This window comes from Styela clava, chromosome 14 (genome assembly GCF_964204865.1).
Source record: "Styela clava chromosome 14, kaStyClav1.hap1.2, whole genome shotgun sequence".
NCBI lineage: Eukaryota > Metazoa > Chordata > Ascidiacea > Stolidobranchia > Styelidae > Styela > Styela clava.
Window position 1 is genome coordinate 1809796 of NC_135263.1, and position 13003 is coordinate 1822798.

The 13003-nt window shown below is 37.3% G+C and overlaps 1 protein-coding gene across 2 annotated transcripts; it reads left to right on the top strand.

Annotated features, from left to right (window-relative positions):
• Window positions 1-4934: 4934 nt before the first annotated feature.
• Window positions 4935-7073, top strand: LOC144431976 (uncharacterized). Of its 2 annotated transcripts, XM_078119913.1 has the most exons (4): window positions 4935-4984; window positions 5425-5571; window positions 5765-5913; window positions 6687-7073. In XM_078119913.1, exons 2-4 carry the CDS (start codon window positions 5456-5458, stop codon window positions 6809-6811), a joined length of 390 nt encoding a protein of 129 aa, XP_077976039.1. In that variant the 5' UTR covers window positions 4935-4984; window positions 5425-5455; the 3' UTR covers window positions 6812-7073. The 2 variants fall into 2 exon arrangements, with proteins under 2 accessions (XP_077976039.1, XP_077976038.1); XM_078119912.1 differs by lacking the exon at window positions 4935-4984 and having other exon boundaries at window positions 5024-5571.
• Window positions 7074-13003: the final 5930 nt, after the last annotated feature.

Sequence of the window (13003 nt, forward strand, 5' to 3'; positions counted from 1 at the left end):
CTTGTTTACTTTGTGACATTGGCTAATCAGCAAGATGCAAAAAGGGACGTTAACAATGCCCACTTTCCGCATTAGCTCAGACAGACGGATTTTCAAGCGTGGTTGTAAACATGTAAACCTCGTTTTCGCGTTTTTGAACTCTATTCGTTAGTTTTCAGTTGTGTTTCGGAAACTTAAATATAAATCAGATAATTCAATGATCATTCTGTCTTCCTAGTAGTTTTAATTTGATTGCAGTGATAAAAATTATTGTAGAAATAGCTGTGATAGACTAGCCTGAAATTCTTTACCGGTTCTTTTAAAAAACAGATTGTTGTATGCGATGAATCATAATGATGGTTTGAAACACATACTCGATTTTACAAACGCCAACTCGCAAAAGCACTCTTAAAATAGCCCCGAAAATTTTGCAATGGTTAAGTATAGGGAGAATTTTCCGGGAGTCAAAGGTCGGGGAAAGGTCCATGGGAAGATAAAATTGGCGGTCGACGAGCAAATCTTTTTCACAAAAATTAGACATCACATGAAACAATATAATCCGAGTAAACCGCACAAGTGGGGTTTCAAAGTTTACCTGCTGAGTGGATCATCTGGATATTGCAGTAACTTTGAAATCTATATCGGAAAAGAAAAAAAAAAACAGAAAATACACCAGACTTGGGATCGTGTGCGAATGTTGTTGTTCGATTGAGTATGCCGATTCCAAACAAAAAACAATTTTCATTATATTTTGACAATTATTTCACAACTGTCAAACTGCTGCTCGACTTGAACAATCATGGCATAAACAGTCTGGTACCTGACCAGATCCAACAGATTTCCAGGTGTGCACTTAGTTGAAAAAAAAGATGAGGCGACCTTACTGAAATCGTTGCCGATGTGCACGGTAAAAAAAACTTTGCTGCAAACTGGTTTGATAATAAAGTAGTCAATTTAGCTTCTTCCTATCCTGGTGCTGGTCCCACCGGAACTTGCAAACGATGGCGTAAAAACTTAAAAAACAAGAAAGATTATAGATGTGACAAGACGCAAAAATTGTTCAAGAGTACAACTCGTACATGGGTTCTGTGGATTTGTTTGATAGCTTCCTTGGACGACAGAAAATTACCATGAAATCAAAAAATGGTACATGACAGGGATGGCTAACCACAGACCCGCGGTCATAAAGTGACCCGCCACGTTATTTCGATGACCCGCCAAGTCACGAATTAAATAAAAACATATAAGTTATAAAACCGGCTCTAATTAGATTCAACAATAAGTAAATTATGATAATGTACTTGTCAGTTGGGCAGCGATCGATCAACTTCAAAATTTCAATTTCCGGGTCGGTATGGTGATTTTCAAAATTCCCAATCTCGTACGCACGTCTGCACCCCTGTATACTGTTATGCAGCTATTGGCTGTGACATCGTTTATGACATAACAATATAATTGATCTGTTCATTTCTCGCAACGTCTTGTTACAGCGTTTCCTTTCGCAAGTGCCAAGAACCAAAAGACACTGCAGATTGTTTTGGGTATACGAGAGCTAGATGCTACTTCGCATTTTATTAGTTTTCTCGCCTGCAATGCCGTTGAAAAAACAATGTTTTAGAATTAAAATGAGGACCTATAAATCTGAAGTAACAATGGGGTAGTGTAAAAGTGCCTCAATGTGGTTGAAAGCTGATCGAAAAATATCATTTTATCAGAGTGGAATTTCCTCCAAACTCCCCGTCAAGCGTAAAATAATTTGCCGCATCATCCTAAATGTTTTTCGGTAATTCATATGCGTGTTTTCGCACACAAATTTTCATAAATTCATTCGTGCCATAAAGAGTCTGTTAGTCCCTGATAGAAGTGCTGCCTAAATAAAGCCCAAAACCACACAACACCAATCGAAGCCTATAAGATTTGCTACATAAGATGCAGCAGCAAGTTTCTTATATGTACTAACATTGATTAAAGATCTGTGACCCACACTCTTCTGTTCCCTGAAAAAAAATATAATTTTTTGACCCAATCATTGAAAAAGGTTTGCCATCCCTGGTATATGAGAATATTTTACCACCTTGTGGACATGGCAGTTGTCAATTCATGGTTTCTCTGTAAATGGGGGGCCAAATTGGGACTTCGCCGCGGTCAACCAAGTATTGATAGTGATCAACATCAAAAAAAGCTGCGAGTTGTCCTCTTTCACCATTGGATGCACGTTTCGATAAAGAAGGGCATTGGCCTCTTGTGTCAGCCAATAGAATGCGTTGCAGAAAAAGGGGATGTCAGATGAAAAGCAACATGAACTGTGCAAAATGTGGTGTAAATCTTTGCCTGCAACAATCTCAAAACTGTTTTTAGGCATTTCATCGATAGCATTCACTTCATGATAATTCTTTCTAATTTCTCTTATTCAAATTGTACTGCTTTGTCAATTTTAGTATTTTTCGATCAACCATATTGCTAAAAATATTATTTTGGAATAATTTCAATTAATTTTGTTTGGACATTCTTATGCTAGAAAAAATATACAAAAATGCTCACTAAAAGTCCTGATTGTTTATTTTTTTAATACTCGTTTTACCTGGTATTGCTGCCTAGAAATGATATTTTTTTTCACAATACAAGCGTTTCAAAGATGTTGTGCCATTTTTCCGTGAATGCATGGGGAGGGTCAAATATGGCACATGGGAAATTTACTCCTTCCCCATGGGAGTAGTTAGCGAAAAATAAAAAATAAAGTAGGTTGCCAAATTTCAGGATGTCCAGAAGCAAAATTTTGATTGCTTATAAGCTAATCCTTTGAAAGCACAAAAGGATTTACAGCAGCCTGCCGGCACATGCAGCTGCAGTACATGGCAGCCTGGGTACTGTACAGTAGATAAATTTACATCATTTCAGGAGTTAATGAACTTAACTTGAGCTGTAGCAATGCACGCCATTCTCGTAAATTATTTGTTGTCCAAAAAATCTTTTTTCATATTTTTACCGGACGCTGACTGAATGTCTGGGAAAACTAAGAAATACAACAGTGTGGTTGCAAACTGAAAGTCCATGAACACTTATATTTTGGCATGATTTCTTACGAAGGTGTACTGTTGATGATTTAAAATACCTAGAAGAATCCTATCTTGCATGCATACTTCTAACTGTGGGGAAGAGAGGCACAAACTCTGCTGCTCTTGACGAATTATCTTCCAATTATTCACAAACTGCTCCAGATTTTGTCGACGCTTCCTGTAACGACAGCTACGTCGGAACGGTTTTTCTCATCTTTGCGAAGGCTCAAAACATATTTGCGCAACACCATGTAGGAAGAGAGATTGAACGGACTAGCCTTAATGACCATTCACCGAGAAATCAAAATCGACTTTTCAACGAGTCTTAGACGTGTTTGCAGCTACAAAAGCTCGGAGAATAAATACAATTCTGTAATGTTTGCACATTTTATATTTCACTTTCTTTTGATGCTACAGCACTGTAAAAAAGTTTAACAAAATCCGTGAGTGCCATCGGCGGGATTTATGTCGACTTTCGTAGTAATTGCCCTTGCCATGCTGGTTGCGCCCCTGACCGGTCGATCGCCACGTCTCAAGCAGTCTATCATGGCAAACGATTTGTACTATGCGAAGGTTATTATATCGCCCCAAGAGTAATGTGATAAATTTTATTCGCAACGGTGGCTGTGGCGGTAGAATGCGATCGAAGAATCGGATTTGAAGGAAATTGCAAATTATATACAGACAGTTTAACTTAGCAGTCATGTAACATTTATGGTAGATATTCATCATAAATACTTAGTAATGACTATGACTAAAAATTAGGCAGGCCTTAGATCTGAATTGTATGATTCGAATCAATCTTAAATAAACGATGAAATATTTACTCCGCTACAATTACATAATCAAATTAACATATTGAATGAAACGTGGAAAACACGAATTTTTGTGGTCATTTCATTGAGAATGCGCACAAAGCCGAGTTTATTGGTAGCGGTGATTTTTTGTATGTGTGTGTGTAGTTGTCTGCATATTCATTACCCATTCGATTATGCTTATTACCGATCAGCCGATCTCGATTCAATCAGGTTGGCCACCCCTGATTTAGACAATAGGCTACGCTACCGCTTTCTGGTATTTTACTTTCAATTGCTTATGTTCCATTATTGTTACTTATTCATTGAAGTTCCAAAATTAGGGTTGTCATGTTTCAGAATTCTTGAAACACACATTTAGAAAAAGACTTTTAGTATACCAACGGAGAAGTTATACAGTGTGCAAGTGCAAAGTATTAATGCTAAATATATTTTAATATGGTAATAAAATCCTGGGTTCTATTTCCTTCGTCATTCTGTCATTTTAGCTTCGTCCTACACAGTCGATGTTATTAGGTTTGTTCCACATATCACCTTCGATAGATAACAAATGGGTGTCCTAAAGGCCGACGTATTATCAAAAAGTAGTATTTCGACTGCAAACCCTATTATGTTCTTGTGCAAATCGTACTATGTATTTGACATGAAAATAAGATGAATACTCGCAATCACTATTGTGTACTCAACACATCAGGTCGTTTCGTTACTCATTTGCAATCTGTCCAGAATCGTAACTCGCATACAACTGAAGTTTATTGCGAATAGCGGAGCAACATTGACAACACAGTCTAAAACAGCGACAGTAAACGCCCATCAGTTAAGGCGACTGTACAACGACCGGTGAGCCACACGGATAGACGAGATGCACCGCAACAGTTAGAGGAGTTGTCGCGTTAAGGTGCGTTTACACTGGATGCGACGCGTTGCGAAGTGCGCTCGAGATCGCTCTCCATTGTTTCAAGTGACGCCGTTCACACTGAAAGCGCGGCACCTAACGACGACGCGCGGTGCCGCTGCTGATTCTCTCGCTAAGCGTTTTTCGGCGCGACTGACCTTCGAATTCCACGTGCTTTTTTGCGGCGGTGTCGGCTGCTTCCCGTGGGAAGTGGTTTTACATTCTGCTTAGATCAGAAGGTACCGCATTTTATAACTGCAATATCAAATTAGGTACCGTTTATCGTAATTTATAAGTTAAATATCCAAATTAGGTACCGTTATCTAGGTCAGAATAAAATTGATTGCAAGTACTAGTGAAGGATTGTAGTCTTTACTATTTGCTATACCGGTACCGGTATGAATTCTAACAACAATTGTATTTTGAATTCATTACAAACTTTGTTTCACAGTCATGTCGTTTGAAGAGCTTTTAATAAATGAGGTGAAATCTAGACCATGTCTGTATGACATGAGTCCTCATTATCGTGATGTTAATATCAAATCCAACAATTGGGCGGAGATAGGAGCATTGCTGGATTTATCTTGATGGCAAAATCACGTTGTCTAAAATATTTTCAAGTACACCAAATTGAAAATAAAAGCTTGCTTTGCTCAACTAACACCACAATCTGATATAGCTATTTAGGACAGCAGGCAAGAGAAGTCAAGATGAAAAATAAAAATGAAAGTACCATGGAGTCAGGGGCACCCCGAGGCGTTTCAACGAATAAATGGCATCTATTTGAACACATGACTTTTTTAGATTCCTTCGTGCAGCATCGAAAGTAAGTTATTTTGCATAAAATCGGCACAAGAGTAAATATTGAGCTGCTGTGATATGTTACTATGATGAAAAGTGTGTGCCTATTTCAATGATATATCTATCACATGTTTTGAAATGATCTGTTCAATTTGGTACAAGTTAAATTCTTTATTAATTTGAAGTTATTTCAGGACCTTTTCTATTTCCTATTTCAGAACGTCCTCAAATTTAGAACTTGTCACTCTATCAGCTGTGGTAGAAGGGGAAGAAGTGTCTGGGTCATCTTCTGTCGCACCGACACCAAAAAAAAGGAAGGAAGAAGTGAACATGCGGATTTTGAAAATTCTTGAGGAGGAGAAGGATGGTAATTTTTTTAACCTTTTCGAACATCGTTTTTGTTTCATGTTTTATCTACGGTCACACATGATATGGTGTGATCGAGATTAGTTTATTATGTTGTAGAATTAAAGGGAGCGTATGCATAGCATGCTCATATAGACAAGACAGCTACCGTATATACTCGCCTATAGGTCGCAACTTTTTACCTATTTTTAAAAAAAAATATAGGTGTGACCTATCCGCTCGACATACAGACGATTTTACAAAAATTTGGATATAGGCCATTTCTACAAATCGTAACACGCCGCACGCATCTATTACAATTGACCTGGTTCTAACCATATAAAATTATGAGCGTCATTAACATATTTTGATTATATTTTGCCCTACAAAAAAAACAAAATAGGAAGATACCTATGCAAAAATCTAGGAAAAGGGCTTTTTAAATCCGTAGATTTTCAGTTTGACTTATGTGCGAGTCAAATCAAAATCAAACTTTTTTAACACAAAACTAATAGTGCGACCTATACGGTGGTGCGACCTATAGGCGAGTATATACGGTATGCTCAAATATTTGGCAAAAAAAAATAATAGCCTTCTGGGGAAAAATTTTATCTTTAACCAATGAAAATTTCAAAACAATTGGTTCAGTTACCAAAGAGAAAAGCGATTTCTTCTGAACGTGTCAAAGAAGAACAAGACTAAGTCTAAGAACAACAAAACGTTCACTATGTCCACTACGTGTCCAATAAACACGTAATGGTATAGAATATTGATACTATATATATTTATTTGTAGATGATCCAGACAAATTCTTCCTTCTTTCACTTCTACCACAGCTGAAAAGACTGTCTCCTGAGCGTGCTTCATCAACAAAGATGAAAATCATGCAATTACTCCATGAGGCTGAATTTGAGAAATGATTCAAATTCAATTTCCCACTTAAAAATTAGAAAATAAATTCAAACGTTTTTTTATCTTAATTACAGTACATTACTAAATTTAATTGACTCCGTACAAACTTGAGCAACCTTCTCTAAACAAGAACTCAATTTTCTAAAAAATTTTAATGTTTTTTATTGTTAGTTTACCTCAACCATTTTATTATTTGTTCAGGCAGTATGCTTTTTCATTCTGGCTATTTCTCATTACAGCTTCATGGAGTATTTGCATGATTTTCATCTTTCTGCTGCTTGTTTATTTTCTTTTATCAAGCACAAATTCTTTTTTCAATTACGTTTATTTTCAAATATTCTTTGATGAAAAATTTGGATTATTTTCCAAATTGATTACAGCTTGAAATATTTTAGTGTAGCGTGTCAAATGTAAAATCTCTCATTCAGTAATATGTTTTTTCGATGGTAACCACTAAGCTAGATAAAAGGAACTTTTCATGTCCTTCTGACTCTTTGAAATTGCCAGGGGCAAGCTCCATCAACCATGAAATAATTTTTAAAGCTGTCGCGAACAGCCGCCGCCCCTACACTATTTCTGCGACCTTGCCTTTGCAGGGGCAAAAAACTGTTGTACCCGCCAACTTCCTCTTGTTATGTTTCCCTCCAGGTCTTCCCTATCCACTTCACCTGCATCTATCAGTGTATGGCGTCTTACATAATTATGCAAACAACATGCTGCCTTCACAACCAACTCTGCGTTTTGTGGCGACACACCCATGGGCCTCCTAAAAACTCTCCACTTCGCACTCATTATACCAAATGCATTTTCTACTACTCGCCTTGCCCTGGATAGCCTGTAGTTGAAAACTTTTTCATCAATTGGCAAATTTCGCCCCGGGTATGGTCTCATCAGGTGCTTCTGTAGTGGGAAGGCTTCATCCCCCACTATCACATAGGGAGCCTTTTTTGAGCTGTTAGTAAGCGTTGTTTCATCCGGCAAATTCAGGGCCCCTTCATTCATGAGCTTACCGAGAGCAGAGTGGGAGAAAACACTTCCATCACTCTGCTTTCCGTAAGCTCCCACATCGACAAAAACAAAATTATAATTGGCGTCGACAAGGGCCATTAGCACAATGCTGAAGGTGTGCTTGTAATTGTAATAAAGGGACCCTGAATTCACCGGTGCTTGAATTTGTATATGTTTCCCATCTATGCTCCCTATGCAATGTGGGAAATTCCACTTTTTCTCATACTCTTCAGCGATTTGCTTCCATTTTGTAACTGTTGGCGGGCTTAAATATTCTTTTTTGAGTGATGTCCAAATTGCCTCACAAGTTTCTGTAACTATTCCTGAAACTGTTGATTTCGATGTCCTATATGAATCTGCTATTGTGGTATAAGAATCCCCTGTTGCTAAAAATCTGAAATATGATATATGTGCACTTTTATTTGATGTTATGTTTATTTTGTTTTTAATAGTTCTATGTGGATGTGTTATAATTTGAATATTTTCTTCCACATACATTTTGCTACATGGTTTGAATATACAGTAATTGCTAACCTTAATGTTATTCCAAGCCTCTCTTCAGGAGATATAGGTTCTCGGAAATTAGTCGTGGTTTTAGTTATGTAAGGAGCCACTAGACTCCTCAGGTCATCAAACATACCAGGGTCCAGGCGGTATTGGTTACGAAATGCAACCGTTCTTTCAAGTCTCATTTCTTGGACAAGTCTATGGTACTCACCTGCGTAGAAAGTAATATTAAATGAAAGATAAATGTTTATTCAACTTCAAGCTCTACCGTCTGTTCAATACACAGGTAGATGAAGAAAACAGTATAAGATAGCCTATGATTAATTAATCTTATATTAGTATTTTGAGGAAAGACCACGCAATTTCATAGGGCGATGATTTGAACTTACCAAGCTCTTTCCTTCTTTTTAATATGGGATGAACCCAATGTTCCCTTTGCTTTTGCTCCGTATTGTTTGCCAAATAAAGGGCGATTGCCAATCTTTTCCTTTTCGAAAGTGGCATATTTGTAAATTTTGTAGCGGAGTGGGAAGCAGACGAAATTCTAGCTGAATTTCCCGCGTCAATGTTCCTAAGCAACCGCCTCTAGCGCCCTTGAGTGGTGAAGAAATGACGCGCGCTATGTAAACACCTGCCCCGCGCGACCAGAAGCCGCGCCGCGCCGCGACGCATCCAGTGTAAACGCACCTTTACCCATCGATTGAGTAATAACATTACGCCACAATCTACCGACAGATAACACTGTATTATTGTTTTATTTCACATATTTCTTTCGATATATAACTAATAACGATTTATAATTTTTTACAATAGACATTTATTGAAATACTCGTATAGCCGAAAAATGAATCCCGTTCTACCCTTCTCTCTGTCACCTCAACAGTGTGAATGTTTTTTTTTTTAAATTTCGACATTTTACGAGTTCCCTAATTTACCTCCCTACTCGAATCAACGTTAGATGCCCGATTAACCTTGTTCAAAATTAAAACAAACCTGTTTAAATAAAACTGAGCACTGACTTCATCACATGTATGGGGATTTCATGAAAACTCCGTAGGCTACAATCGAAACTAAATGTCACTTGAAGTCTAATTTGTTCTTCAAAGAATGCTATTTCCAATTACTTTGTCCCACTGGACTAAACAAAATGTCCTAGTAATAATTATGAACACGCATTCAAATTCCGCGTCGCCAACGTCAATGACTGATATTACCCCAAGTTGTCACAAATCTAGCTTGCTACAATAGCCAATAATTTTATACTCACCTCCTGTAGTCAGACATTTCTTGCGTTTGCCACTCTTAGTTAGTAGGGCACCTTGCGAAAGATTTTATCAACATTGACAAAGCTAGGTAATTTATTTATTTATATTAATAACACTAGCTAACTTTAGATTTTGTGAATTTGGAAATTCCTCTTATAAACATTTATGCAAGATTACCAGGAAAAAACTCAAGCGCACTTACAAAAAAAAAAAAAACGCTGCACGTAACAGAGGTCTAGTCTTAAAAACAACGCAACGGCTGATAAAGCTACTTTCATATTTGCCGTATATATACAGCAAATGATACAACCTGATATAACCCAGATCCTAAAATAGTCTATCTAGGACTAAACTACTAAAAAATTGTACTGTACGAGACTTCTGCAACAAGGATTACCGGTACTACCCTGTTACAGATTTCTTCGAATTTGCTCGACCAACTCTCCTCTGATTAATCGACAAGGTAAACCCGTCGCAACGTCTTAGCAACGATTCCGAGCTTATCTGGGCACTTGTTATCGGGTCGTTTTTCGTTGGTCTTGAAGTATTTGGTGTTCATTTTGCATCAGTTTCTGCAATAGCAGCTTGCAATAATGTGAATTTTACCATTGTAGAGTATTGTAAAACACGCAGAATAACGTACCGGTCATTTTATAACTGCTGAAATTGCAGAACTTGCTTGCTTCAAAAATACTTACTAGTGGCTGACTACATGGGTGCTCTGCAACGTCTGAGAAATAGCCAGCTTCAGTGGTTATCCTTCAATTCAAGATTCATGGACGTCGGTCGTAGGACAATGGTCGGATAAGCTAGTACTGAACGAATGAACCGCTGTTTTTTCACAAGACTTTATATCATGAAAAATGTTGAATCCCAGTGGGACGAAACATCTATTGGCATTTCGATGTTCTTGAATTCATTGCCTGCAGATTGAAGATGAATGACGTCGCAAGGCATTGTTATGCCTTTTGATGGTCTTCTGAGGTGTTGCACTGACTGCCGTTCCACATCTGAATTTTAAAATTGTTTTCATCCAATGAACATGCTGACAATACATGTTTTATGCAATAAACATATAATTTTAAACTATCCGTTTGTAGGTATCACATAGATTTGTCCGTCTGTCTCCTTGTTTGGCAAACAAATACAGCCTCACTTACCTAGCGCTCTTGCTATTTCTTAACTTTTGATGGCATCTTTGATAGGTAGCTGTAAAGTGTATCTGGCGCAACGAATGTGATGACAGCCATGCGCAGTTTTTAAAATTTTACACGCGGACACATCCTTTACCCCCTTGTCCGCAACTATTACAAATACAGAGGAATGAGAACCGATAATCATTCAGCACATTAAGATGTAAGTTTTTAAGTTTCAGCTAGTTTGTTCCCCGACTATCTGTATTGTAGACAAGACATAGTTTTGTAGTTCATCTGTTATTTCGAACTGTTACGTATGGTTCCATCTGCATGCTCGTCCATGTATCAGTAGTGATTGATATTACATTTTGCCGTTTTAAAATATTATCGAGTTTTGCATTGTGAATATGTACTCTCAGTTTGCCCCCCCCCCCCCCCCAAAAAAAAAAAGGTTCTTGCCACCTCGCATCCCGGCGCAAGGTTTGATACTAAATTTCTAGAAAGTTCTTCCTCTACCATATTAATTGGCCTCATATTCCCTGGTATAACGTTGACTATTAATTTATCAATATGTTCCTGTCTTTGTCTTCTTGTTTAAAGTCCTTTTTTTGTTTTGTAGGCCTCTCACTACCTGGCCTCTTAAATAAACAGCTGATAATTAATCATTCACATGTAATGGACTTTTTTGCTGGCTTGGTATTATCTGCTTGATCCGGACAAAATGAACAAAAAAAATGGTGAATAATTGTTTCTGATGCCTGACCTGGCTATTAGCTCGTAAATCATAAAACTGTCCTCAAAATTACAACTTTAACAATTCTAAATTTTGTGTCAGCTTCTACTTGCATTAAATTGAAATGATTTCTAATTACTGGTTTATCTGTTCAGTCCTATCAGTATATTAATTTAGCAAACTATTTATTTTCTTCCTTACATCCGGCTAATACCAGTACTGATTGGGATTGAGCTCTTTGATTAAAAAATTTTTTTTTGACTTACTTTGATGTATGTACTTCAATAGTAGATAAGGAAAAGTCAGTGTTATCCAATAATGCATGCTTTCTCCTGAGATTGTCAGTATACTGCTGGTATGACAACTTTTCTTTACAAAAATTGCAAACTATCCATGTAAACCCCTTCTTTAATGGACGAGAAAAATGTTCCCAAACTATAGAAGTGGGACGCCGTCCCTGCTGCCCAGGAACTATCTGGTAGGCAGCCTCTGTCAGGCCGCACATCTAGACAGACAGACAGTTTTATTTCAAAACTCCACAATCTGACAACACAAACAAATAAAAAATGGAGAATTCTGGAGAGCGAGAAAAACCTTTAAAAAAGTATAAAACAAGATAAGTATCATGTGCCCGCTCACCAACATGCATTCACAAAAAAACACAAACTTTGTTAAACAAGGCTTGGGCCAGAAATAAATACACAAAAATGCGCGGATGTAATAAACTTCTGGGCTGTTGTTTACTTTTAAAATACGCAAGCTAATAAGCAGTCCAATGTTTCTAACAGGTAAACCTAAACTCAGCGCACCGTACCGGTATACCTCGAGCCTGAACATAAAAATACTCAAATAATCATTGTCTGAGGGCTGGTAAAAAGTGCTGACAATAAAACACCTAACCGTTGCACCCGGAAACAAACTGGTTTCTGCCGCATTAGTGTACATGTATTATTATATACCGGTATTCCAGTATTCAATTCGTTTATTACTCCAGACCACTGTGGTCCATATAAAAACAACACAACAAATAAACATAAGCAAAACAAAAATAACGCACTAAATACATAAAATACCTGATATGACAATCAGATTCACAGTAAGTCTCAAAAAAGAGTTCTAATATAGCAATTTAATAGACCAAAAGTGAGGTATAGAATCTAAGATAGCCCGTAACAAACAGTATCTGGGAATCAAATAATGATTGTAATAGAATGTTATTGGAGTTCCTGCTTCTCGTCATGAACAACCACAGATTTTTTCTATGGAGTGCTTCGAAAGAGGGAATGTTCCCAAATTCAAATCAATCAACGCGAAAAAATTACCGTAAAGTAGCAATTGACCTACGACGAACCTTTCCGAAGTCAAACATTTTACTCATTACTCCTTCCATATCCTCCAACATCGACTGCCAAAAATTGATAAATGAAAGGATAAATATTTATGCCATTTTTGGTAAGGGTGCATATAACAAGTAACAATTTGATTATTTACAATTTGCATCCGCCATTGCCATCAGAAGCTATGTGTCGTGACCTCTTGTAGTTGAATAAC

Excerpts from the sequence above, each read along its gene's own strand:
- LOC144431976 (XM_078119913.1), top strand. The coding sequence starts at position 5,456 with ATGAAAAATAAAAATGAAAGTACCATGGAGTCAGGGGCACCCCGAGGC. Across the intron at positions 5,572-5,764 it reads TCCTTCGTGCAGCATCGAAA|AACGTCCTCAAATTTAGAAC; the intron begins GTAAGTTATTTT and ends TTCCTATTTCAG. Across the intron at positions 5,914-6,686 it reads TCTTGAGGAGGAGAAGGATG|ATGATCCAGACAAATTCTTC; the intron begins GTAATTTTTTTA and ends ATTTATTTGTAG.